Below are 25,721 nucleotides of genomic sequence, written 5' to 3'. Positions count from 1 at the left end.
TTGAAAACAACTGTATAATTTTATAAGACACTGAGAATCCTCAAGGCCAGGGCAATGTAAATAACAATTAAAGACATCTCCCCACCCAGTTTTGCAGATTTTTGTTTTAAACATCTAATATTTCTTATTCTGCCTCCAAAAGGGAAAGTGCGCGTGTAAAAGTAACAGCTTGCTGTTATATGAATAAAATCTTCCACACTGCCCGCCGGGGGAACAGAAAACAATTCTAAGCAAACGCTATCAGTACAATATCCCTGAAAGCCAACAGGCACTCTGGGGTAGAAGCAATGAATTCTAATCAAAACAAAGAAGATGGAAACATGCAAAACAGCAGGCCAGGGTTCTCAGCTATTCTGCTGAGAGAGGCAGACTCTTTGGTTGTTCATACACCTGTTGGTCCAAAGGTAAAATTCGGCAGCTGCATAACTCTGAATAAAGTGAGGAGTTACAGGTTTGTATCCAGCCAGCTTTTTTGCTCCATCTTCCCTTAGTCCTCTGTTTGCTACAGCCCCCATTTGTTCAAGCAGATCCTATGATCACTTGAGTTGCTTTTTTGGTGGTCAAGGGACCCCCCCACACACACACACACACCTTTTTCATGAGTTGAAAAGCTGATTGGATCCTTTGCACCATAAGGTACTGGTAGAAAAATTAGGAATCACTTCCTCATTTGAAGATCCTCTGAGTGTGTTGTGATGTACGCTTAGACCTCCTGCACTCGAGCAAACTGCTGAATTTATGGATGAAAACAGGAAAAAAAACTTGAAGGAAAGGGAACTCTGTTCCCATGTTGAAGTTTTGCTGCTCCCAAGAGTAGGAGGTCCAGGTCTCCTGGTATAGTAGTCCAGAAGGAGGAGAAATTGGGGGGGGGGGGAATGCTGTCATGGTAACATGAGTCTTTTTACCGCCATATCCTTTTCTAGTTCCAGGAAAGTTGATATTCTTGTTTAACTTCTTGGGGGGGGGGGTAGCCAGTCTGATACCCCAGGGGAAAGAGTTCTAAAGTCTAGATGTCACAAGAAGGAAGGCCTGCATACCCTTTCAGATCTAACATACAAGGGCTCTCTATGTAACTTCAGTGGGTAGGGAGGTGCATGCGATCCAATCTTACAGAACATTGTTGAAAGGATTGTGTGTATGTGTTATGCGCTGTCAAGTCGCTTCCAATGCATGGAAATCTTTCGAATTAACAACCTCCAGAATGTTCTATCATGAAAAGTCTTGTTCAGGACTTCCAGTCTGAAGGCTATGACTTCCTTTTTTGAGTCAATCCATCTGGGTCTTCCTCTTTTCCTACTGCCTTCCATCTTTCCTAGCATTATTGTCTTTTCCTGTGAGTCCTGCCTTCTCATGATGTGACCGAAGTACGATGGCCTCCATTTTGTCATTTTAGCTTGTAGGGAGAATTCAGGCTTGACTTGATTTGGAATCCACTTAGTTGACTTTTTGGCTATGGATGGTATCCATAAAACTCTCCTCTAGCACCACATTTCAAATAAATCAACTTTCTTCCTGTCAGGTTTCTTCTTGTCCAACTTTAGGGTCAAACCACACGAGACAAAACACTTAAATTACACTCAAATTACACTCAAATACACTCAAATAACAAAATACACTTGAATTACCTGCATAATTCGAGTGTATTTTGTCTTGTGTGGAGAGAACCATAGTAATGAGGAATACCATGATACGAATTATCTTGATCTTGGTTTCCAGTGATGCTTCCTTACACTTAAGGATCTTTTCTCGTTCCCTCATAGCTGCCCTTCCAACTCTCAGTCTCCTGATTTCTTACAAGTCAATTTAAAACTCAATTGGGCAGGGAAGGGAGTGAGAAGGACCCCAGTTTTCTGTTGTTTTGCTTCCATTCTTTTGGTATTCCCAAACCAGCAAATTATCAGATGGTTTTAATGACTGTTATTAGATCATTAAAGCAAATGAGTTCAACCTTCCATTGTTCAAACATTACAGGGTTGCAACTTGAGCAGATAATGTAAAATTCATTCTCTCTGATAATTGTTACAGCATGTTAATCACCTAACCTGCTTTGTAGTTGGCAGAGAGTTCTGGATGGTTGCCTACGCAGTGACAGTGCAAACATTATTTCCATGTCCTGGTGGAGATTTTTGTTAGGTGGATTACTTCAAGGTTAACTTCATTCGAGTGCAGCTGCTTTCTATGAATCTCTCCTGGAGACTCCTACTTTTTACTTTTACAATAGATCAGCACAGTATTGCCTTGAGACAATCTCTCAAGGCAGCACACAGTGGTCCAAAGGATACCTTGCTCCCTGTCCGCGCTGCCTGCGTTGCTTGCCCTGCAAAAGAAGCAGAATATGGTGATGGAATTTTGCAGAGAAGCGTACCACTTCATGTTCAATTCTGAACATTTATCCATATCCCCCCAAAATCTCTGCCTCCAAGGAAACTGCCAGAACATCAGGGAGAAAACTGGTAGCCCATATTTAGTGTGCTAGTCATCTACATAGCAGAGTTTTTTACATGTGGTAGTATGGATTTCAAAAATGTAATATCCTGCCTGCAGTCTGAAATGGTTAGAATCTGCTTGGTATACTGAGGTTGCAAGTATCTGGGGCAGGGAGCGCATTTTTTTCTTTTCTATCTTGAGTTCTTGATTACAGCCCGTTTAGAGCTTATACAGTCTGCACTGGTAGTAATTAGAATAAAATGCTTTAAAAGCAGGTATATATTCACTACTACTTATAACAACAACAACAAAAATGTGTTTATATACCACCCTTCTAGACAGATTAGTGCCACACTCATAATGGCGAACAAAGTTGGTAAGGCTGAGAGGAGTGGCTTACCCAAGAACACCTGTAGAGTTCATGGCAGTAGCAGGAGTCAAACCAGCTTAGTGCTGGCTCAGAGCTCAGCCACTTAACTGCTATGCTACAGCATCTCTCTCAGCAGTTGGGAACTGAAGCGCCACCAACAAAGTGACGTTTTGTGAAGCTAAAGTTGTGCACTGGTTATGGGGAAAATATTCTGTGCCTTTAACAGAGGTTTATTGAGTGAAAATGGGCATTTGAAACTTTGTATTAAGGGGACAGCTGGAAGGACCAGTTTAAAAGTAGGCTACCATCTGTGGACTATGCCTTGCCCACCTCCTCCCTGCCTCCTGAAGCCCACTTGAACTAGGGTTGCCAGGTCCCTATACCCTCCCAGCGGGATGGGGGATCTGGCACTTACCTCAAGCTCCCTAAAGCACGTGCGCACTCTGGCACTATGACATCACTTCTAGAAGTGATGTTGCACAAGCACAAGCAAGCCTTTATTGGCATATATAAAAATAGAAGATTTTAAATACAGAAATGAGTCCATACAGAATGAGATTAAAATTACAAATAGGAACAGGGCAGCAGTACAGCAAAACCAGTATAGAATATTACTTGTCAGGGCGTATAGCCATGGCACTGTAGAGAAACTTTGCTACTATTTCAGTTATTTCCCCATCTGGGTTGTCAAGCAGAAACTGAACCTTAAAATCATCAGAAAACGCTGAAAGTTGGGCTAATATAGGATGTAGATGATCCCGGCGTGGTGCCAGATAAAAAGAGCACTGGAGAAGAACATGGGAAACAGTTTCAACACAGTCCATCAGACAAGGACAACACCTGCTATAATAAGGAATCCCGTGAAATCTACCAGATAAAATGGCTGAAGGAAGAACATTAAATCTGGCCAGAGAAAAGGCTGGAAGTGACGTTGTCATGCTGGCCATGGGAGTGCACCCATGCTCCATAAGGAGAGACAGCTCTATCGTTTTTAAAAAGTTCTGTCTTTTTAAACGATGCTTCTCGGCTAACATTGCATCCCCCTACACTTGAGCGTCCCCATGTAAGATGTTTTGTGTAGAGAGAATCTTAGTTTTTGTCGTATGAGGGACAGGAAAGTTGAAAACAGACACTCCAAATTTTGTAGCACAGAAAAGAATATGTGTCATTTGGACTGAAACAGTCTCAGGTGGCTATAATAAGGCTAGCAGAATATTTGGATATCTAATTAATGCTGCTAACACTGAAAGCATTGAACTGTTAAACAGTGTTTAAAAACCTTCATACTGCATATTTTGAGTGGTCAAACCTCTTTTTAACAACATTTCTCTCATTCCAAAATACAAAAGTTCACAGGAGGGGTTTTATCACCCCCCCCCAATTCCATAGGAAAAATGGGGGGGGGGGGTCCTCAAAAGGAAAAAAAAGCTCTTTTGCTACCAAAATTTTCCAGTTATTTTCTGGGCCTTCATATTTATGTTTCTGAGTGGCATACTCTGGGCTTCAAGTTTAACTGCCATATGCTTGTAGAGCAGTGTCATGATCCTGGGCCTATAGCCCTCAAGGAAGCCTGAGGCTTTAGAATACATTTTCTAGTAGGCCTGACTGCCAAATCCCCTGCAGGCCTACAGTTCCCAAAATCTTTTCCAGCTTTAGGAATAGTACTAACAGAAACTGAAGGAAAAGGAAAGCCAATTGGCACTAAGGAAGCTGGAGATTGGGAGAAATAATATAGGGGCCCCCAAAGGAGGAAGGCATTCTATATTCTTCTCCCAAAACAGGGTTCCCAGGTGCTTGCCAGTGGTGGGTGAACTCCCAGTGGTTTGCCCCATTGCCCACCAATCACTGACAATTGGCAGGAGGTTTCAAGCTGCCCAGTAATCACCTACCACTGGCAGACAACTGGGCAAGCACATGGTGGGGCACTCCCAACAGGGCATAATGATGTCACTTCCTGAAGCAACATCATTGCTCTTCACACAGGAGTGCTCCTGTGCTTCATGTGAGCCAATTTTGGCCACAAACAATCCTAGAAGTATTTCCTCCATGCACAGTGTAATGATGTCAATTCTGGAAGTGACATCTTTGTGTTGCGGCTGGGAAGATCATATCAGTGGTGAGTACAGGGCCCACCCTCACCAGGAGGATATAGTTACCTGGCAACCCGGTTCCAGGAGCAGAGTAGTGGAGAGGTCACTACTAGAGATGGGTACGAACAGCAATACGAAAAAAAAGCCATGAACAGCCCAAACTGCTGTTCACGAACAAGCTGTTCGTGAGACCCCATTCTAAGCAAACAGGTGGTCATTGCAAGACTCGTTTGTCAAGCCAGACAGTCTGGCACCTGCAATCAATTCCCTTGGCAACTTAGGCAGGGATTGTCTGAACTCTGTCTGAACTCCTGCTGTTTCCCTGGAAACTCCAATCTAAGCCCAATTTAGCTTGATAGGCAGGTCTTCCTTTCAAGTGTGGAGCTCCAAGTTTGTTACAACAATGGAGCAAAGAACGGGGTGGGGTGGGGCAGCTCTGGCTTTGTTTGCAGACAGTAGAGAGGGAGAAATTTGCTGTTGGCATTTTGACAGAGAGAGTGCATAGTAGCTTGAATTTTCTTTGTGTGTGGTGGGATAGGGATCTACCCCTTCAAGTTGCAGGGCTGCTGCCAGGCTCTGGGGCCAAGCTATTATTTATTATTGATACCTTTCCTGGTGCCTGCTCAGGTCAGGTTTCTGTGAGTGGTGCAGTAGGGATCTTGACTTGGATGATGGCTGGAGGAGAGCCTGCTAGCCCCCATGAACAGCCAACTACGAACATGTTTGTAAACAGGGCCATGTTCGTGGTTGTTTGTGAGTCCCTGTTTGTGGATGGCAATGAACAACAAACATCATGTTCATGTTTTTTTTCTCTTGTTCATGCCCATCTCTAGTCACCACCAGCAGGAGAGGAGCGTAGGTTGGACCCAAGAAGGGCCATGAACAGTATGGGCCAATGTTAAACTGTTCCTTGCAAATCTTTCTTTTCCCACCTGTTTAGTAGGGTCCCCAGCTGATCACTGGCGGTGAGCAAAGTCCCAGCAGTCAGCTCCAGTGCCTGCTGATAGCTGGAAGTGATGTCATTGTACCAAGTCCAGGAGCACTGGCAATCAGTGGGAAGTGGCAAGCCATCTGGGGATCACCTGCCACCAGTAGGCAACCCAGGCAAGCACAAAGCTTTCCCAGCAGGCTGCAACAACTTCACTTCAGGAAGTGACATTGCACTGGCCATGAGAGTGCTCCCTTGCTCCACGGGGGCTAATTTTGGCTCCAAACAGGCCGGCCATGTGCAAAGAGTGGGAGCACTCCAGCAGCCAGAGTGATGATGTCACTTTCAGAACGTAAGTGCCAGGATTTCCTGCTGGGAGCCTATGGGGACCTGGCACCTCTACTGTTTAGTAATTGATCCTGCTTAATAAAGCAGTTTGCTTTACTTTGTCTGGGTCTTCGCACCTCAAGCTCGACCAATCACCTGGCAACATCCTCACCAGTAGACAGACAGTCTTAGGAAGGCTGAAGGGAGAGGGGGGAGCGTGCTCTGTGCCCTCCCTAGTTGTACTCCCAGACCAGAGTGGTAGCGGCCAGTAAGGCCCTGGCCTGCTCCAGGGCTGAAGAGAGTATGGGAGATAAAGGACCCCTGGGGGAACACCCATGTGTAGATAAGCCCCCCATGACCCCTCTTACCTGTGACACGTGGTATAAAAATTAAGCTGTTCCTTGAAAACTAGGACAGCTGGATTATGAGCTTGCCGATGGGAAGGGACTTTGAGAAATGGGGCTGTCCTTCCTGATAGGAAAAAAGACATTTAGAAATTATAAAAGTGTAGGTAGGCTTCTTTGATCAAGAGAGTTGAAAGATCCTGTGGACCTTGTGCCAACTCTAGCTGTTTCCTTCTATGTACTTCCTATTAAACAAACGACTTTTTATGATCACAGCCTTTCAACAACAGAAAAGGTCTGTCTCTTCCACTGAACATTCCATTGACATTTATGTTACAATGCACAAATGAAAGAATGAGGTCGTTTTGAAAGAATAATAAAAAAAAAATGAACAGTGTTGTCCTATACATCTACAGAACTGAAGCTAGATCAATACGTAATGAATTGTTTTGTGTGCTCTGGAACAAAGAACTTGAATGGTAAGGTCTGACATGATTAAATAACAGACAGTTCAAACATGTAGTTTTACAGGAGATTGCTTCTTTGAAGGTACAGCCACACCAGAATTTTACCACTTGCTGACATATTAACCCTCTAGATGCAAGGTTGATATTGGTATATTTTCTCTACTTTAGAGTCAGGGCCTGCCAGACTTTGCTTTTAGGTTCATAGAATACCCCAAAAGAGAACAAAATGTGAGGAAGATGGTGTCAGGTTATGGAAATCCAGTTACTTTGATTTCATCTCCCACCCCTTGATTACAAGAACGTCAAGGTTTCTTGGCTCAAAGGTTTTATTGAAAGAATATATTCAGAGTACAGGTGTCCATAAGTATTCCAGAGGCAGGGTAGCTTCTGGCTGAACAAAGGCTTTGTTGAGAATGACATGTTAGTTAGAAGTAGCAATACACCAAACATCCCTTCCCTGCCTCCCCCTTTGCAGCTTGTCTGTGGAGGCCTGGGAAGGAGCAAGAGTCCCAAGGTCGCTGTTTAGTCTGGGTAGATAACAGCAGTCTGGGAAAGCAGCTGAACCTGCAGGAGAGAAACACTGGAAATCTTCAGAAAGGTTAAACACTGGGAAATAACAACTCCAAGATGGCGTTACCCTGGCTAGCTAAACTGACATCCTGACAGATGGTTTTTATTTATACTAACAATGCTGCTCTCCCGAAAAGGGAGGTTTCCTCCTTCACAACAGATCACCAAGAAAGATAATGCTTAATTATGCGTACTGTACAACTAAGCCAACTGTACATGTTTATAACAATTATTAAAATCTGCATTAATGTGCTTTTGAATTTATACTAAATTTGATGATAGGGGTCAAACCTCCCTATTTCAGATACTTATCTGCAACAGGGAATGTTCTAGGACAGTGTTGTTAAGATAGATTAAAATAAAAGAATGCTAATGTGCAACTTCTAATGTAGAAAAATATTCTCATGGAATTCTAACATTTATATAACAATCCATATCCTCCTTTTTGGCTTGCAGTGGGTTAGCACAATATCATCATCTCCGATACCTAAGAATGCCCATGGGGGACAGCTTGTTTGAAACATAAGCAGCAGATGTATACATGGAAGACTATTTTATGGCAAAGAGATAGTGGATCTTCACAGAACCGCATGAATGTCCTCCACTTGCCTTGTGTCTCCCAGATCCTAATCTGACATTCCAATCAAGATATACACTACAATGTGCATATCTGGTTTATGAAAATCACTGGTGCTCGTACAGACTAGCTGAACATGAAATGGCTTGGGCAGGACAGTCCAACATAACTCATTATTTATTTCTTATCCTACTATATAAAAGGCAAGCCGTATTGGTGACGACTCACTTTTTATCCTCATGCAGATGCAATTTTGATGACTCTGGCCTCAAGGCCATGATGAAGGCCCACTGGCTGCTGGGAGGGGTCCCACCAAATCAACAGCCTAATCACTCCTCCCTGCACCTCCCCTCAGCGCCCTCCCGCTCTGGCCTCCAGGCTGCTGCAAAGTTCCTGCTAGCCTCCAGGACAGGGTCTGCCGAATCAGTTTTCTAGGGTCTGTTGTGTTTTTTCACACGAGCACGGTTGCTAGATGGTAATAACATGGCAACATTATTGCCTTCCATTAAATCTGAAACCCCATGAGACAGATTGACTCAACCTCTTTTAGAATTCCTCTGTCCTTTTCATGGTTTAGGGACCAGTTATCTATTTCTGGTTATTGTTCATCGACTCTGATATGAGGCTGTGGCATCAAATTAAGCCAATTGATGCATTCTCATCTACAAACAGGCAGCATGTGATAGATTCTGAGGACTCTTTTCCCACTGATGTTCAAGAATACCAAATAATATCCTGGCTGTTCCTAGTTTTAAGTACGTAGCCATGTTGGTCTGCAGTAGAACAGCACCATTTCAATTCAGTGGCATCATAGAAACCAACAAGATTTTCGGGGTGTAAGCTTTTGAGAGCCAGAGCTCCCTTCTTATACCCGGATAATCTTGTTGGTCTCTACAGTGTCACGGGGCTCAAATCCTGCTGAATGTCCCGCTCCTTTCATTTAACAGTGAAGCTTTGCCTTTGAATTCACCGTTCACAAAGCTAGCAAGGCTCAGAAAATTGCATCTTTATAAGGTTGTCATCCCTGCAGTGGTTCTGCTGTAGTATATGGAACCTTCAGACAAGCCGTCAGTTTGAAACAGCAGACCAATCTGCTACTCTTTGTAGTCCAGTCTGGCAAACTGCTTTGAGGACAAGTTTGTGATGCTGTCGATGCCTTTTGAAAGTGCTGCTGGATCATTTCTTGTTTTGTGTTTTACAGACAGTCCTGGCTTACTGAGCCATGTCCCTGTTGGAATTAAAATCCTTGATGTCAATGACAACCCTCCAGAGCTTGCCGGAGACTATGACGTGGTTGTCTGCGAGAATGCAAAGCCTGGGCAGGTAACACCCTAGTCGCACACTCGGTGTCATATTGAAACAGTGCATTGGTTGGGTCAAAGAGGAGATTCCGATTAATGGCCAGATTCCGATTAATGGCCAGCTTGGATAAAATCCCTACTCCCTGTAGGACAAAATCCTCTGATGCTGCTGGAACTCAACTTGGCGAAACATTTCATAGTGGAAACAGTTGCAGCTGCCCTTTAGTTGCTTAATTACCTTATTACAGTATTTATATCTCACTTTTCCTTGTGGCTCATGGCAGATCCCAAGGCACAATTAAAACATGTAAATTAAAATCAGTGGAACAAAATCCTGGATATGTCTGCCCCCCCCCTCCACCCAAAAGATGCTTGCAGTCTTTTCATTTTTGTTTGTTAGTTTGCTTATAGTCCACCTTTCTCACTGAGACCTAAGGCAGATTACACAGTGCAAGTCAGTATGATCAACAACCAAGACATTCAATGAACAATAGGGTATGGGATGCAGAAATCTGAAAACAAGCGTGAATCCGAGCACAGAGATGAAACTTGCTGAAGTCTATTTCCCATTAAAAGCCCTGACAGTTAAAATGGCCATGTGGCTCCTCCTGAAAATGTCTAAAGATTGCGCCCCCTTTACCTCATTGGGGAGCCTATTCACAGAATGGGAGCTAAAATGGAAAGGGCAGGGGCTCTGTCTGGTTGAGGCCAGGCAGGCTTCCTTAAGAAGGGGCAACAGCTGCTAAGGACTGCAAGTTGGCACATGGGGATCTATGAGAGGAGGCGGTCCTTTGTAATGTGGGTCCTAGGCCATAAATGATTTTAAAGGTCATAACAAGTGCTTTTTTATTCTTAAAAAAGTGGCATTTATAGCTTAAGAGCCACATAACAGAGGGAAAGGAGAAGTTTTCACTGGGCTGAGAGGGCATGAGTCTAGTCCGTGTCTGAACAGGAGAATCTTCTAGGAGCCTTGCATATACTACTTTGGTTCTATGATAGAAGAAAGGTGGGACATAAGGATATAAAGGTGGGACATAAATCTGAGGGGCAAACTGTTTGCCATTTGTTAGCTCTGCCTATTTATGCATCTCTGTTTGGTCTGAGGGGGGATTTAATTATGAAGGTTTTCAGATTTAATTACCGACTGCCTAGCTGTTGAATAGCAATGGGAAATTTCTATAAAATATGTTTTCAAGATCCTACAATACATGACTTTTTACGGAATTCTAGCTAGATTTTTCAGGATCTGGTCCTCTATTTTTCTCTACTTTTGTTTCTGTCTCTTTTCCTTCCTCATCTCTGCTCTTTTTTTCGCCTGTCAATTTTTTATGTGCTCAATTCAGCTTGCACTTCCCCTCATTATTCTTTCTATTGAGGTCTATATTTCCTTTTGACAACTCTGGGCCAAGACAAATCCATGTTTTCAGATACAATCGGCACTCTGCTTTTGGGATAAGAGACAGCAATGGTGGAGTTACTTCTGGTTTTACAATCCAGAGAATTTCATCGCAAATACACAATCACAAATGTACCAATTTAAGAGAATGAGGTTTTGTTTTTAGTTTCAATGTAGCAATCTGCGTTGCAGAGATTTTATTTTTCCAGACTCTGTATTTTATTCCCAGTGCTATAAGGATGTCTTACAACACTTCATCTTCATATTTATGTGGAACAAAATAAACTAGCTGCTATGTCTTTGCTTATCCTGCAGTTCACTAGAGTTACAACAGAGGATATAACATAAACTCTGGTGTGACTCTTGTTCTGATTTAATAGTTTTGCTTGGCGATACAAATAACAATTAAAAAGCTATCAACTGCTTTTGTATTGAGTCAGCAACGCTGGCCTCAGTTCAGAGATGCTTGTGAAAATAGTGCAGTACCTGAGAGCCAAGCTACAAGTGACACCTTACACAGGTTGGACACTTGTCAGCTTCCCTCAAGTTTTGATGGGAAATGTAGGCGTCCTAGTTTTACAGCTTGGCTTTCCATTACAGCTGCAAGACCAGGATGCCTACATTTCCCATCAAAACTTGAGGGAAGCTGACAAGTGTCCAACCTGTGTCAGGCGTCACTTGTAGCTTGGCTCTGAGTGGTGCAGACATCTTACACACATACAGAATCACAGTTCCATTGAGACATGAATGAGAAGGAATATCCTCATCAGTTCTCCCTGGAGTAACTGGGATTACATTGCATCAGTCTTGCAGCATGTCCCACTTCTGTGGATCTTCTCCCCTCAGGGCATGAAGGGCTACCTTGAGAACCATTGATTGATTTATCAAAATGCTTTTGGCGTCCATCAAAATTCTGTAAACGTTTCACCTTAAGAAGACCCCCCCCCCCATTAACTTTGAATTTCATTTTCACAAGGGCTGTCCAGTTTGTGTCTGCAAGTTAATAACATGTAGCAACTTATATTGCAAATAAGGGCAAATCTCTGCCCTACCTTTTTTTTTTTGGTCATGTGTTATAGGATTCAATGCTAATTTGCATATGCAAAAACTGATAAGGATATCTCCTGCAGGCAGACAACAATGTAAGAAGAGTTGACACAATTAGGTGGAAGAAATGAAATTATGGCCTTTAGTATTAAAACGTTAGTTATCTTCAACAGTCAGATTCCCCAACTGCTACTCAGCTCCAGTGTGGATAACACTTGGAATAGAGAACAGTTAGACCTTTTCTATCTATGTATGTCTAGTGCTGAGTAGGACCCCTCTGGCTCTGAGTCGTGCAAGTCAAGTGTGCTGTTCAGGCTCCTCCCCAATGAACATTTACAGGTGTTTGAGGGAGGCATGCTGGAGTCATTGGAATCATTGGTCCAACAGGGATTCCTGGCCCATTTCCCCAAAGTTCTGGTTTGAGGAAAGTCCCTTTTACGGTTCAGTTAATGCCTCTAATGTATTCCTTTAATCAGGGCTTTTTTTCTGGGAAAAGAGGTGGTGGAACTAAGTAGGTTGCCCTTGAAGAAATTGGTCACATGGCTGGTGGCCCCACTGCCTGATCTCCAGACAGAGGGGAGTTTAGATTGCCCTTCGCGCCGCTCCAGCGGCACGAAGGGCAATTTAAACTCCCCTCTGTCTGGAGATCAGGGGGCGGGGCCGCCAGCCATGTGACCAATTTCAAGAGGTTCCGGAACTCCGTTCCACCGCGTTCCTGCTGAAAAAAAGCCCTGCCTTTGTCTGTACTTACAACTTAAATGGTAGTACTAGTCTCACCATAGTAGTGGGCTAGCTCTCTGCTTAGTACCCCACCTTCAGCTGATCCAGATAGCCTTGAGCAGGCCTCATTGCAAATCCGTTAGGCTGACGATGGAGAGATGCACTCCATCTTCACAGCAATAGACTTAAATGCAGTTAACAGGTCTCCACTTAATCTTCCCATCTGTCAATGGCCAGGTTGCAAGCGGATGCAGCCAAGTAGAAGCATCCCACAGCCAGTTTGAGCTGGCACTGCCCACCTCCATGGGGGTCAAACGGTACCCTAAAATAGGATGCCTTGAGCCAACATCCTAGCACTATGCTGTTTTCTACCAGCTGCCAGGAAGTTCTACCCTTTTTTAGAGAGGAGCAGAAACTGCCTTGGAAAGCAATTTTGAGAAAACCAAAAATAATATTGATGCCGTCATTTCTCAGGGTGGTGTTTAGGGGATTGGTAGGATGATGGATAACATGGCAGTGTTGGGTCAAAAAGCTAAAAAAAGATTGTGTTTATTTAACCTGCATTTGCCTCCTTCCCAATAGCATTTGTGCAAAAAGTATATCAAACCTTCCAAATCTGCATGGATCAGACTTAGCCAATGTGCAGTAAAGTTATAGTGTTGGGTCTTTGTTTAACTTATCTCGCATCGTGGCCTAAATATATAACGTTTAGAATGTCAGGTGAAGGGAGAGACTGGCAGTCATCGAGTAGAAGTTTGCGAAATTGAGCCAAGCTTACAGGATTCTGCTGATTTATGTCAAATGTGGTCCAGTTCAAACTGTATCATGTTGGCTATTTAATTTTCCTTTCAGGTTATTCAGACCATCAGTGCCACTGACAGAGACGACTTTGCCAATGGACAGAGATTCCATTTTTCTCTGGATGACAGTCTTTCTTTCAATCCCAACTTTACGTTAAAGGACAACGGAGGTAAAGAGAAGCTAGGCTGTGTGTTTGTCTGGGATGTCTCATTCAACGGAATGGTTATTTTTTTTGTAATCTTTGTCAGTGGGTGAAAACCATAATCTATCAGGGCAGAAGCGCTTTGTAGCAAGGGCACCACACTGGTGCTGTTAGTGTCGTGAACAATTAATGTTTAGGAATTGCACTGAAAGTATAACCTTGTAATATTTATACTTACTATGCTGGATTTATGAAATGCCTTTCTGTTTACCATACTGTTTAAAAGTGGGGTTACAGAGCTTTACTTTGATTCCTTGCTTGAGTAACACCACAACAACATTATAGTTGCAACTTTGACTTCTGTTGCCTTTTTAAAAGACAAAATGAAGGACAAAATTATGAGGAAATCAGATGTTATTGCTCCTTGCCACATTTCATATGCTGTTATAGAATATTACATTGTAAATTATGGCCTTAACTCATTTTTCAGAGTTAAAACTGGTTCTGTAAAGTGGCAGTTCTACATTACTTCACAATCACTTAAGTCAATGAGTAAAATATAGTTTTGTTTTCTGACAACCTGCTTTCTGGATGACTTAAGTTTTAAACTTTTAACAGTGTAGTTCTAAGCAGAGACAAACCTTTCTAAGCATGTTGACTTCAGTGGATGTAGAATGGTGCAACTATACTTCGGATTGCCCTGTAAGTGAGAGTCCAGTTAAAATTTGCTCTTTTTCTGAAAGTTTTAGATACGTTGTATGTTTTTTTCACAAGCCTGTTCCTTTTTTTTTTTTTTAAGTGTAACACATGTCTAGCGGTGTTATCCTAAGCAGGTTTACTCAGAATCTAACTTAGGTCTAATCAGTGGGGCTTACTCCCAGGAAAGTGTTCTTAGAGTGGCATTGTCGGTGTGTTCTTTCTACAAAGGAATTTGAAAAATAATTATTTTTTTACAAAATAATGCCCCACCTTTCCCTTAGAAGATACCAGTCCAGTGGCATTAAAATTATATTTAATTATATTAAAAATTATGCATAATTTACTTATGCACTAAAAATTTACTTATAATAGACTTGCTATGAAACACAAACCCTTTCTAGAGATCAGCAGAAGTTTCCCTGAAATATTCTTGATCAGACTTTTCTCTAAAAGCTAGTTAAGGTGGCGCCTTCCTGATCTCTTCTATAAGGTTTGAGGTGCCAGTGAAAAGCCTAATCTTGGGCTGATTAAGAGTGAATGCTGTCAGGAGCAACAAGGAACACAGAAGCTATTCAGAGGAGCACAACTTGTGCTTCGGTTTATATGGAGACAGACAGTCCTGCGGCTATGTAGGCCCAAAGCATTTCCAACAGGATATGTTCTCAGCATATCCCAATTACCCAGTGGGCAGCCAGAAAACTGCACTAGGTGAAATTTCTGAGTTGACTTTAAGGACAACCGCACAGAGATTATGTTTCAGTAGACCAGCTAATATGGACAAGTCAGCTGAGTCCAGAAGGGGTGCGACTTCATAGGGAAGATTCAGTTGAATAAAGACACTCTTATCAACAGCACCAGCCTACTTTTTAATATTGAGTCTGTGTCCAAGAGCACTCCAAAGATCCTTACTTGATCTGCTGCAGACGCACATTTTACTGAACCCACAGTAAGCCAATCACAAATCGACCCTTAGCACCTCTATCTTGTATTATGTTTCAGCTTGTAGGGCTTTTTTGCACAGGTGGTTTTTTTTTGGGGGGGGGGGGTCCCCGTTCTGGCTCAATACAGCTTCAATATATCCACGGAGTTCTGTCCACAGTCTAAATAGATCGATTCAGTCTCTTCCCACTCTCTTCCCATACTCTTTTGAGTTCCGCACAGTGAAAGGCTGCCATCGGCTGTATAATCCATTTCCCCCTAGGTTTTCTGCAGTTTTTCTTCCTGTACTTATACCTCGAGATTTTTTGTAGTGAAGTTAAAAGACAGCTTTTTTTGAAGTACAGAATGCTTTGGTGTAAACCCTGGCCCTGCCTTTTGCCCGCCCCTTTATTCTCCTGTGTCCTGATTGGTTGAACAGCAATATGTAACCACACCTTTTCCTCCCTTTCTTCCCCCAACACTCTTGGCCCTCATCCCTTAAAAAAAATGTTGTCATTATTTGTTGTGTGCTGTGTATGCATGCTAACTTTGGCAATATGAATGCATTCTCACTAACAAACTATTTGGGATGACATTTTGTGCAGGAGTCTCTGTGTTTCCTGTACTTTTCAGTCCATTTTCCCCCCCAGAAATTTTAATATTTTTTTATCTTTTTTAAAAAAACAACAGCCTTGAAATATTTAAAAAAAAACCTGGAAACATTGAGGGAAAACATTACACTAGCTAACAGAAAACTCTGCAGAGAGCGCTGATCCCTCTTAATATTTTAGTTTCCCTCCTGAATGCCTCAGCCAGTCAACACACAGAAATGTCATCATTGTTTGTTACATGTTGTGTGTGTACCTAATCTCAATAATATGAAGTAAATTGCCTTCTCACCAAAACAATTTAGGTTGGCATTTTGTGCAGAAGTCTCTGTGTTTCCTGTATTTTTAGTCCAGTTTTTGCCCCATTTTTTTAAAAAACAAAAATGTTGCAAGGTCATTTTTTTTTAAAAAAAATCCCACTTAATATCTTAAGGTCTCCCTCCAGAACACCTTAGCCAATCAACACACATGGACCAATCATTGGAAGACAAGTACAGAATGAAGTAGAGGTTAACCACAAGTCCCTCTAACATCCAAACATTACAACGTTGTAATGCATGCACCCCCCCCCAAAAAAAAACACCTACATTAATGAAATCATCGGCATCATCTTCCCCCAGAAAACCTGCAGCAGAAACAGGGCATTTTTCTAAGTGCAGGAATAAAAACTAAACACCGTTTCACTTTGACTCCCTCAAGTGCGGAATTACAAGCCTCTTCTGAACTGGGAACATAAGTCCTCACTTTCCGTGAAGTCAAGCTGAAAGGCATGTATGTGGCCGTTTACTCCTCTCTAAAATTTGATATTAAAATCTTTTTTTTGGTACCCAGATATTTAGCCCCCTATAAAATATTCCCACTCATGCCAAAACAAAAAGAATAAAAAGTGACCTTCTCCCTGTGCTTTCAAATGAGTGATCTGTCAATCCTGCACTGGAATTTTAAAAAAAAAATTAAAAGAGGAAAGAGGAGCGGGGAAGAATGGAAACAAGGGGAGGGGAATGGCTGGCTAGACAAGAGCAGCCAATCACAATGCAGTGGGCTGGCAGGGGGTGGGAGAGGGGGGGAAGAGGGTGGAACACCAAAAACAGACTAAAGAGTATGCATGAGGAAACAGCCTACTGTAAAATGGATTTTTAAAAAAAGTCGGGTAAAGCCTGGGAAAAGCCACATGGCGCTAAATCTGGTGCAGATGGTCATGAAAAAAATGCTGCAGTATGGGAACTGAACTGGTGAAATTGACCCGTGCAGACTCAAAATAGATCCAATCCTCAAGGGCCAAGTACCGAGAAGTGAGCATGTGGAGAAGCTCATTCAGTCTCAGCTTCCACACATCCGTTCAGAACAGAGACAGCTGCTTCTGGCAGCTTTGATGGCAAAATATAGAGCTGGGTGTCATCATGTTACTGATGGATAATATTGTGTAAGTGAGGGAGTTTGGTTAAAGTTCACCTGGGAATCATTTTCATGTTGAAGTTCTCAGCATACCTACTTTATATGTTGAATGCCCTCAGTGGTCTAGTAAGCTAGCTTCAAACATAATAAAAAAATGTATCTTATCACTTTCCACAATTTTCAGAGAAATAGTAAACATAAAAATGTTGGGGAAGAATGGTGCTGAGGATCTAGTTTTAGATGTGGACTGGAAAAATCTGGGTTCAAATTCCCTCAGCTGTAAAGCTCCCTAAATAATCTTGTATGGTAGATAGTGTTTCTCCACCTAATCTATCTCACAGAATTATTGAGAGGGAAAAGCCCTGAGTTGCTTGTAGAAAAAATGGGGTGAAGAGATAACAAATAGAGGGAACAAAGGGAAGATTGCCAGTTCTCACTTCAGCAATATTAGAAAAGCAAATCTAAAGATACAAATATATAATATTCCTTTTTAATTAATCACATCATCTGAGATAACTTAGAATAGATGAAACACGTAACACAAACAGATCTGAGCAACAAATTAAAATGTGCCTAAAGGGGGAAAAAAACAGATTCTCCTCTATCCCCTTGTGCCAGCCTATTATGCACAATGTTTTCAAAAATGCCTTTGGATCATGAATAATACATAAATGAGTGCTCTGCAAAATGCTCTGCCATTCACCAGCTATACCTCTACTATTATATCTCTGGTGCCTTGTCCATCTTCCCATCTCTATCGTGCTTACCTTCAATACATTTTCTAATGCAGTTACTCACTGTGACTAGTTTAGGAAGAATTCAGCAATAAGAAAAAGTGAAGCAACAGCCCTGGATGTAATCAGATCCGCGAGTCCCCCCCTGCAATGTAATTTACCCTTCAAAAATAGTTTCACGTGGGGTGAGAGTATGGATTGTGGCTGTGGCACAGGGGAAGAGGAAGAGAGATTGGCTCCTCTCACCTGTGCCATGTCACTATTCAGTAATGTCCTCCCCCATCCTGCTTTTTATCTGGATTTCCTGTCTCATTACCAATGCTGATTTCTCCACACCCACTCCCCCTCTGCATACCCCATGCTATTCAATCATGCCAGCTATTGTCATTCACCAGCTATTATTATTTGGCTCCTGTAATCACTCCACTCTCCTAGATGTAAGGACCGATGGATTCACATTCTAGCTGTATCTGAAGAAGTGAGCTGTGACTCACAAAAGCTCATACCCTACCATAAATTTTGTTGGTCTTATTGGTGCTACTTCTTGAGAGTCTTTACACGCTGTCTATTTCATTTTTTATTCTGCCTTTCCCCCGAGGGGTTCAAAGGGAATGCACACGGTTCTTCTCTACCCAATTCTGTCCTCACAACAACACTGTGGAATAGAATAGACTGAAAGGTAAAGATTGCCCAAGGCCACTTAGTGAGACCTTGAAACACTACATCATACTAGTTCTTACAGTGGGGGAATCTAACCACAGACCTCTAGTCTCACATAAATTTTGCACTTTTAGGAACCTGAACTGAAGGTTACTGAACATGAGCATTTGTCACCTACAACGAATTGAGATCCAGAAGAAAAGATGGGATACACACTCACTCATGATTTAGACTACCATGAGAGTTATCAAGAAGCCAAACATATATTGATAGATTCTTTACAAAGCCCAGTTGCAGCTGGCAAATATAAGACAAACATTTTCATGAGTTCAACTTTTTAAGACCAAAGAACTTAAGGAAAAAGATAGATCCTGAAGAGAGAGAAGGTGAATTAGGCTAGGGATATTTGTGAATTTCTTATCCCTGCTGTTTCACCATCAAAATCCCAATTTTGATTTGCCTACTCCTTGAATGAATCAAATCTGTAATTATTTATTTTCATTTAATTTTTTGTTTTTTCACACCAGATTTTCCCCAATAAAGGTACTCATTTTTCAGCCTTATTTTGTGTGTCAATAAATCAGTATTAGCCAATTTGGATATAAATTCCACATAAATTGTGTATAATAACTAGGGATGTGTACTTCAGGTTTCCAGTTTGGGTTTTTAACCCGAATTGGGCCCGATTTGGAAAGATTTGGCATTCCCGAATTGGCCCCAGCATTGCTGAGCCAATTCGAGAATCCCGAAGCAAAGCTTTTTGAAGCGATTCGTATCACTTCAGAAAGCTTCGAGTAAAGTGGCATCAGCCACAGCACTTTTCTAGCTGTTTTTATTTGCAAACAGCAAAAAAAGTTTCCAACTTCCTGTCCCGCTGCTTTTTTCACCTGATGGGAGGAGGAGGAGGGAACCCCCTCTTCCCCCTCTCATCGGGTGAAAAAAGCGGCGGGGCGGAAGTTTGAGAACAACATTTTTCGTGCCACTTGCAAACTGCAAGAAAAGTGTTGCTTTGAGCTTCGCTGTGCTCTGTAACACCCGGATCCTGAAGCAACTTGCCATTTTGGAATTTGGGTTATTCTGAATTGTTTTCCCGCTTTGGGTAAACCCAAAGCAGGAAACCTGAATCTTTTTTGAGTGTACACCCCTATTAAGAACCATACAACGTGAAAAACACGATACAAAGAAATCTTTTAAAAAATGAAAAGCAGAGCATACAAACTGTTAATAAAACTGTAGATGAACATGAAAAGAAATGAAATAGGCTTTGTTTGCTTATCTCAAAGCTAGACCCCAAAAGTTTATGGTAATAATATCCACAGATGGATATTCAAATTCCATCTATAGTGCATGGTGCTTTAAGCAGCGTTGATTATTACACCGACAGGAGCCCTTCTTTGAGAAGCCAGATTTAGCCATAGTTATCAATGAAGTAGTTGCATCCTTATTAGACAACTGCAACATACTTGACATGAGAATTTCAGCTGGTTCCAAATATAGTACCTAGAGTGCTTATAAGCATGGATTAAAGGGAACACTTCTGGGCTGACCATTGTAACTCCATTAGCTGCCAGTTTATATCCAGGACTAAATTAAAGTGTGTGTTCTTAACTCTGAAGCACTAAATTATATGAGTCAAGCTACCATTGGCCTCTATATGGGCCTGGCCGATAATTATGGTCATCATCACCACTTCTTTCCTCCCACTGGTCTTCTCTTTTATTGCATTTCATTTGTGGAATGCCTTCATCGTAGCCATGTAGCATTGAATGAGATCAGGTTTTTTTTTCTTTTTACCCAGGCTTCTTCATTTTTTAAATAAACCATCCTTTAGGCTGGTTTATGAAACTGCTTTAACTGCAAGTTTGTACTTCTTTTTATATTTATCTGTGTTCTTTTCAAGCATTTTTTTTGCCCTGATGCAATTTCCACATTGTTTTAATTATCATAGTGCTGGCTTGAGAAAAGTCCCTGCTGCAGTTTTTAATGTTTATGCTGCTACTTATAATGTTACTTTCTACTGGATTTTATTGTTTTAATATTTTGATTTGTTGAGTGCCTAAGAAACTTCTTGAGTGATAGCATAATACTACATTAAATAAACAAAGAATGACCATGCTTATACATAGGTACATGGAACAGTGTTTGACAAATTCTTAAAATGTATTAGGACTAGGTGTATCAGTTTGTGGATTTTTTTCATAGTTGTTTTTATTAATTGTAGCAAAAGGATTGATTATTAAGGGAAAGCTAGATATTTTACAGCACATTATTGTTGCAGCCAGGTTGGTTATAACAAAATATTGGAAGAAGCAAAACACCATCAATGGTCAAGAAATGTATGGAATATTTAAATATTCTCAGAGTTAGTCCTACTATGACTGGATCCGCATATCACTGGATACTGTGCTATTGTAATGGTGCAGTTCCTGAATTTTTCTGGATCTTCCTGTCCAAACAAGAAAATCTAGAAGATGAACCACTACAGTAGCACAATGTCCTGTGACAAGTGGATCCAGTCTGTTTGTAAAGGACAGTTCTTGACTAGAGATGGGCACAAACCAGAAAAAAACCAAACCATGCGGTTCGTGGTTCATCAAATTTCACAAACCACAGACTTTCACAAACCTGCCCCTGGTTCGTCAACTGGTTCGTTTGGTTTGTGAAAACGTCACATCCAGATCAGAAAATCATCACTTCCATGTCAGCAGAAGGTCACTTCCGGGTCAGCAGAAGGTCTGCAGGAAGTCTGTGTAACTCTCCTTGCATGACTTATGAATACTGACAAAGCAATATTGGAGTATCATGTCAGTGCTGTTTGTATTGTCAGGGCTCCCCTCACCAAACAAACTTTATTCTCCTTAACCTACCTATGTGTGTAAAAGAAGCAGTTTGCTAATCTGATATAGGGGCCAGATAAGCACAATTAAGGACTTATGATTGGAGAGGGGGACTTCTCATCCTGAATTGGGCAGGGGGTTGGACTAGAAGGTCTGTTTGGCCTCTTCCAACTCTGTGATTCTCCCCCCATCCCAATGCCATGTTCCTTGGGTAGAGTCGCTACTACCCAAACTGAAACAAGCTTGACCCTTCACCAGCTGTTTGGGGGAGCTGCTGAGCCTCTGAGTTTGTGCAGAGTTCTAGCACCTAACTGAGCAGAAGGTACATAGGTGAGGCTTGACACAGCTTGTCTTAACCAAAGAAAGGTCTTTATTGTCCTACAGAGGACTATAAAAATACACAGAGCACAAGAATATATATGGAAGGAGCAGTGAACAAAGATATAGCTAATAGAGAAAGAAAACAACAAATCCAGAGGTCTAATCTCTAACTGTCCCTTTTGAGTTCTCAAACAGTACTTGAGGCATTGTTTGCTGGGATGGGCACTTGGGAAGGTGAAGTCAAGCCCACCCTTTAGGACCCTCCTTTCTCCATTCCCTGCTGAACCACACACACAATAGGCTGCAGTACATTTTGTATCCTCCTTTCCCAAGCGAGGGGGGGGCGGACTTCTTCCCTTAGAACCAGTCTCTCCCAACTGCCTTGGCTAGCTGGCCCCCTTGTCATGTTCTCCACATCTTCCAGACCTCTGGTTTTATGATGACACGAACAGCAACCCTCCCAGGATATCAATTAGAACAAATGGTGTTTATTGCTCTCTCCTTCCTGGCTTTCCCAGGGCTGGATTGGAAAAGGTGACTGCCAGGCCACTTTAGTGGGAAAAAGCCTGTGTCCCTATCAGGGGGGTTTTCCTGGGAAAAGAGGTGGCGGAACTCTCAAGAGGGAAATGAGGAAGAAACACATGGGATTCTTTGAAATAATAATATTTTCACACACTATTGCTGAGTATTTTCAAGAGGTGCCGGAACTCCGTTCCACCACATTCCCGCTGAAAAAAAGCCCTGGTCCCTATAAGGCATAGGTTTTTTTGTTTAAAAATACCCATTGAAATCTATTTGATAATGACCGCTAATTAACATGTAGAAACTGTGTAGGGATAATTGTTTCTAAAACCGCAATACAGATTTGTAGAATGTCTTTCCTCCTGCTTTGTGGTCCCAGCAGTAGCAATAGCCATGCCCCCTACCACAGCTTGGTGCCCCCTCTCCTATTTCTACCGGTGTGGTATAGTGATTAGTACACTAATGAGACAGGCTCAAATTGCCACTCAGTCCTGAAGCATACTGGGTGACTATCTCTCAGCCTTACCTACTTCCCAAGGTTGTTGTGTGAGGTCAAAACAGAGTAAGGAGAAACTATCTACATAATTTTGAACTCCCTGGAGGACAAGTAGAGAATTGAGTGAGGGAAGGAGCCAGTGCCCACATTCTGATTTACCTTCCTGGCATCGTCATATAGCTGGATCTGACTGGCTGTATGGTGTTGCCTTGAAACTGAATCACAGTGAGGCCAATGTTTCTTGCCTTCAGTGTGAAATGACTTCATAATGTCATCATATAGCCCGATCTGACAGCTTGGGTGATATCACCGCAAAGCCAGTTGTTACATGATAATAACTAATGGTTACATAATAGAATCTTGCATGTCCCTTACCTTATCCCTCCCACTTAATGTAGCGGGAGAACGCTCGCAGTCTTTCACCAGCCTGCACAAGTTATCCTCTCAGAAATTTTGGGTTGTATTGCTGATCTTTTGCTTTCCTCAGACTTTCTCTGATGCTAGGAACCTCCAAAAATATCTTCAAAATGTCACTATAGACCAAAATCAATAGCAAAGGTGGTCCCAGATTTTATCAGCTATGTTCATTGTGTGGAGTTTATCTACCCACCTGGGTTGTTCAGGCAAACATCCAGTGTTGGCAAGAGAGACGGCACCAACAACCCAGGTTGATTTTAATCTGCATGATATATTTTCTGCTAATGCAGGCAAAAGATGTGTATAACCCTCTAGGAGAAATCCATCAAATTTTATCAATACTCCTTTCATCATCCTTTAACATTTCTCTGTTTGGGGGGAATTCAGACAGGATTCACGTGCAGCTGTAATAGAACTCCTCATTCAGCCCAGAATGCTGCAAGCATGCTGTACATTAAGCCAAGAATATATTGGATCTTGTTTAAAATAAAAATTGGTCCTAGTAAGCATTTCATTTGCTTTGCATTGGCTGCAGTATCTAGGAACTATAAACTTCAGTTGCTCAAAGGATTCATCTTTCTCCATCTTGAGGCAAGAAAATCACCCCCCCCCCCTAATTCTATCTTTAGGTAACTGTACATGACTGTAGGGGATGATCGTGCAGCTTTCTTTGTATGTATTGGCATTATTATCTACAAGAAAGGAATGCAGGTTTTTTGCTATAGCCGTGCAACATCTTTGCTGGCTTGATTCATTTTAGTAGACTTGGGGTGGAATAACATTTTGGGGGTCACACTCTTAGCCTTTCCTAGGAACAATCTTGCTTTTAAAGAGCATGTTTTTCTTACATTTACATCCCACCTTTCTTCCATCATGGAGACCTTCCGTCCAAAGTCCAAACACAGACCAGATCCTGTAGCTCTGCTGCTTCAGGGGCTTCCAGCTATATCCTGGAGTCTAACAGCATAGCAGTCATAAAAGCTAGTCTATTCAGGCTAGCTCATGCTATTTTCTGAGCCACAATCTAGACTAGTAGAATCTCAGTTTATCACTTCAGGAAACAATATGGTTCGAATTACTAAAGACGTTTGCAGTTAGCCAGCAGCCACACGAAGGAAATCAGACACCACTTCTTAATGTAAAATAAAATAGTTAAAATGAACCAGAGGCAAGAGTATGGAGAGAGGAAAAATGGATTTTGAACTTATAAGCTTTTAAACTGGCATCTGTACATCATACATCAGCAGGCAAAGTTAAAATTGCATTTATTTTTATTTTGGATTCAGTTTTTATGTAAAATATACATGTGTGTGTGAGAGAGAAAATGAATGGCCACCGCGATCAGTTAGGGGCCTGGAAATATGGGGTCACTTCAGGGTTTAGAGAAAAATCTAACACAGCCTGCAGATGTCAAAAGCCCCAGGCAAGAGCTCCACCACCGTTGTGAGTTGCTATAGCACCCATGATCCATGCCAAAGCACCCTCTTGAGGATTTGGTGTGGGACCTCAGAGGCAGAAGCAGCAAAGAGGATGATACAGCAATAGGCAGTGATGATGGGGGAGGAAGTGGCTGAGACACCGAAGATAGGAGAAGTAAGGGAAATACCAGAGTCCCATAAATCTCATCCTTGACTATTGACACAGTGTGTGGCTGGGATGACAGCACACTCATGAAACTTGAAAACCAGGTCTAAAACTTTTTAAAAATGGGCAGAGAAATAAAAGCTAGAGCAAATACTGCCTCATAGCTACAAAAAGATGGCAGATTCATATTTAGGAGTGGTAGGGACTTCTAAAGCTTTGGAGCTCCTGTACTGTTCTGAGATAAGCATGCACAAGCTCCGAGTATGCCTAATAGAAGCAAACCAGTAGATCTGAGATGATGGTGTGAGAAACTGTAGCACCAGATGTAATGCAAATGTGACATTATTGGGAAGTCCAAGAGTTTGGGGATTCTTGTACCTCCTCAGCATCATCATTTCCAAAATATTATGTTCTTCCTGCCCACATATAATAATAATAACAACAACATTTGATTTATATACTGCCCTTCAGGACAACTTCATGCCGCACTCAGAGCAGTTTACAAAGTCTGCAATTATTATCCCCACATGCAACAAACAGAGGAGAAACCCCCAGCCAGCGATATGAAAACCTTCAGAATTCGATAGGAGACATCATGTTCAACAAGTCCATTTTTAAATAATTTTTTTAAAGATGTGTGGCTGTCCACTGGTTGTTTCTGTTAGTTGAATTTTCTCTAGAACATGGTTTAATAGCTATAGGACCTGTACTGATGCCCTTGAGAAAGAACTTATCCGAAACAAGCTGAACCCAATAGCTGGCTCCTCATTGGAGTGGGGGCTGGTGATGAGTCTAGTTCTCACACCCCCTAGATCATGGTCCATTCTGGAAAAGGCAAACAAAAATTAGGATTGTGTTAATTTTCATCTACTTACCATTGTTTTCCAGATAGTGACATGAGAGTTCTTCTATGACATTAATACACTACAGTATAGGATCTGAGATATTATAATACAGGACTTAATCTTACGGCTGGTGACTATCAAATCTAGAAGCTGTTTATTGTATATACCTTCAAGTGTG

At 41.9% G+C, this 25,721-nt stretch overlaps 1 protein-coding gene across 2 annotated transcripts in view; it reads left to right on the top strand.

Moving 5' to 3' along the window:
• The window catches only part of CDH18 (cadherin 18), a 284,990-nt gene that overhangs the window by 251,733 nt on the left and 7,536 nt on the right, over nt 1-25,721 (top strand). For both annotated transcript variants that reach the window (XM_054985367.1, XM_054985366.1), the window contains exons 8-9: nt 9,302-9,423; nt 13,417-13,534. In XM_054985367.1, coding sequence (XP_054841342.1) covers nt 9,302-9,423; nt 13,417-13,534 — 240 coding nt within the window. The remainder of the gene's footprint in view (nt 1-9,301; nt 9,424-13,416; nt 13,535-25,721) is intronic.

The sequence above is a fragment of the Eublepharis macularius genome, chromosome 7 (assembly GCF_028583425.1).
Source record: "Eublepharis macularius isolate TG4126 chromosome 7, MPM_Emac_v1.0, whole genome shotgun sequence".
Classification (NCBI taxonomy): domain Eukaryota; kingdom Metazoa; phylum Chordata; class Lepidosauria; order Squamata; family Eublepharidae; genus Eublepharis; species Eublepharis macularius.
Note: the sequence above shows the minus strand (reverse complement) of the source record. Positions and strands in the feature narration are given on the sequence as shown.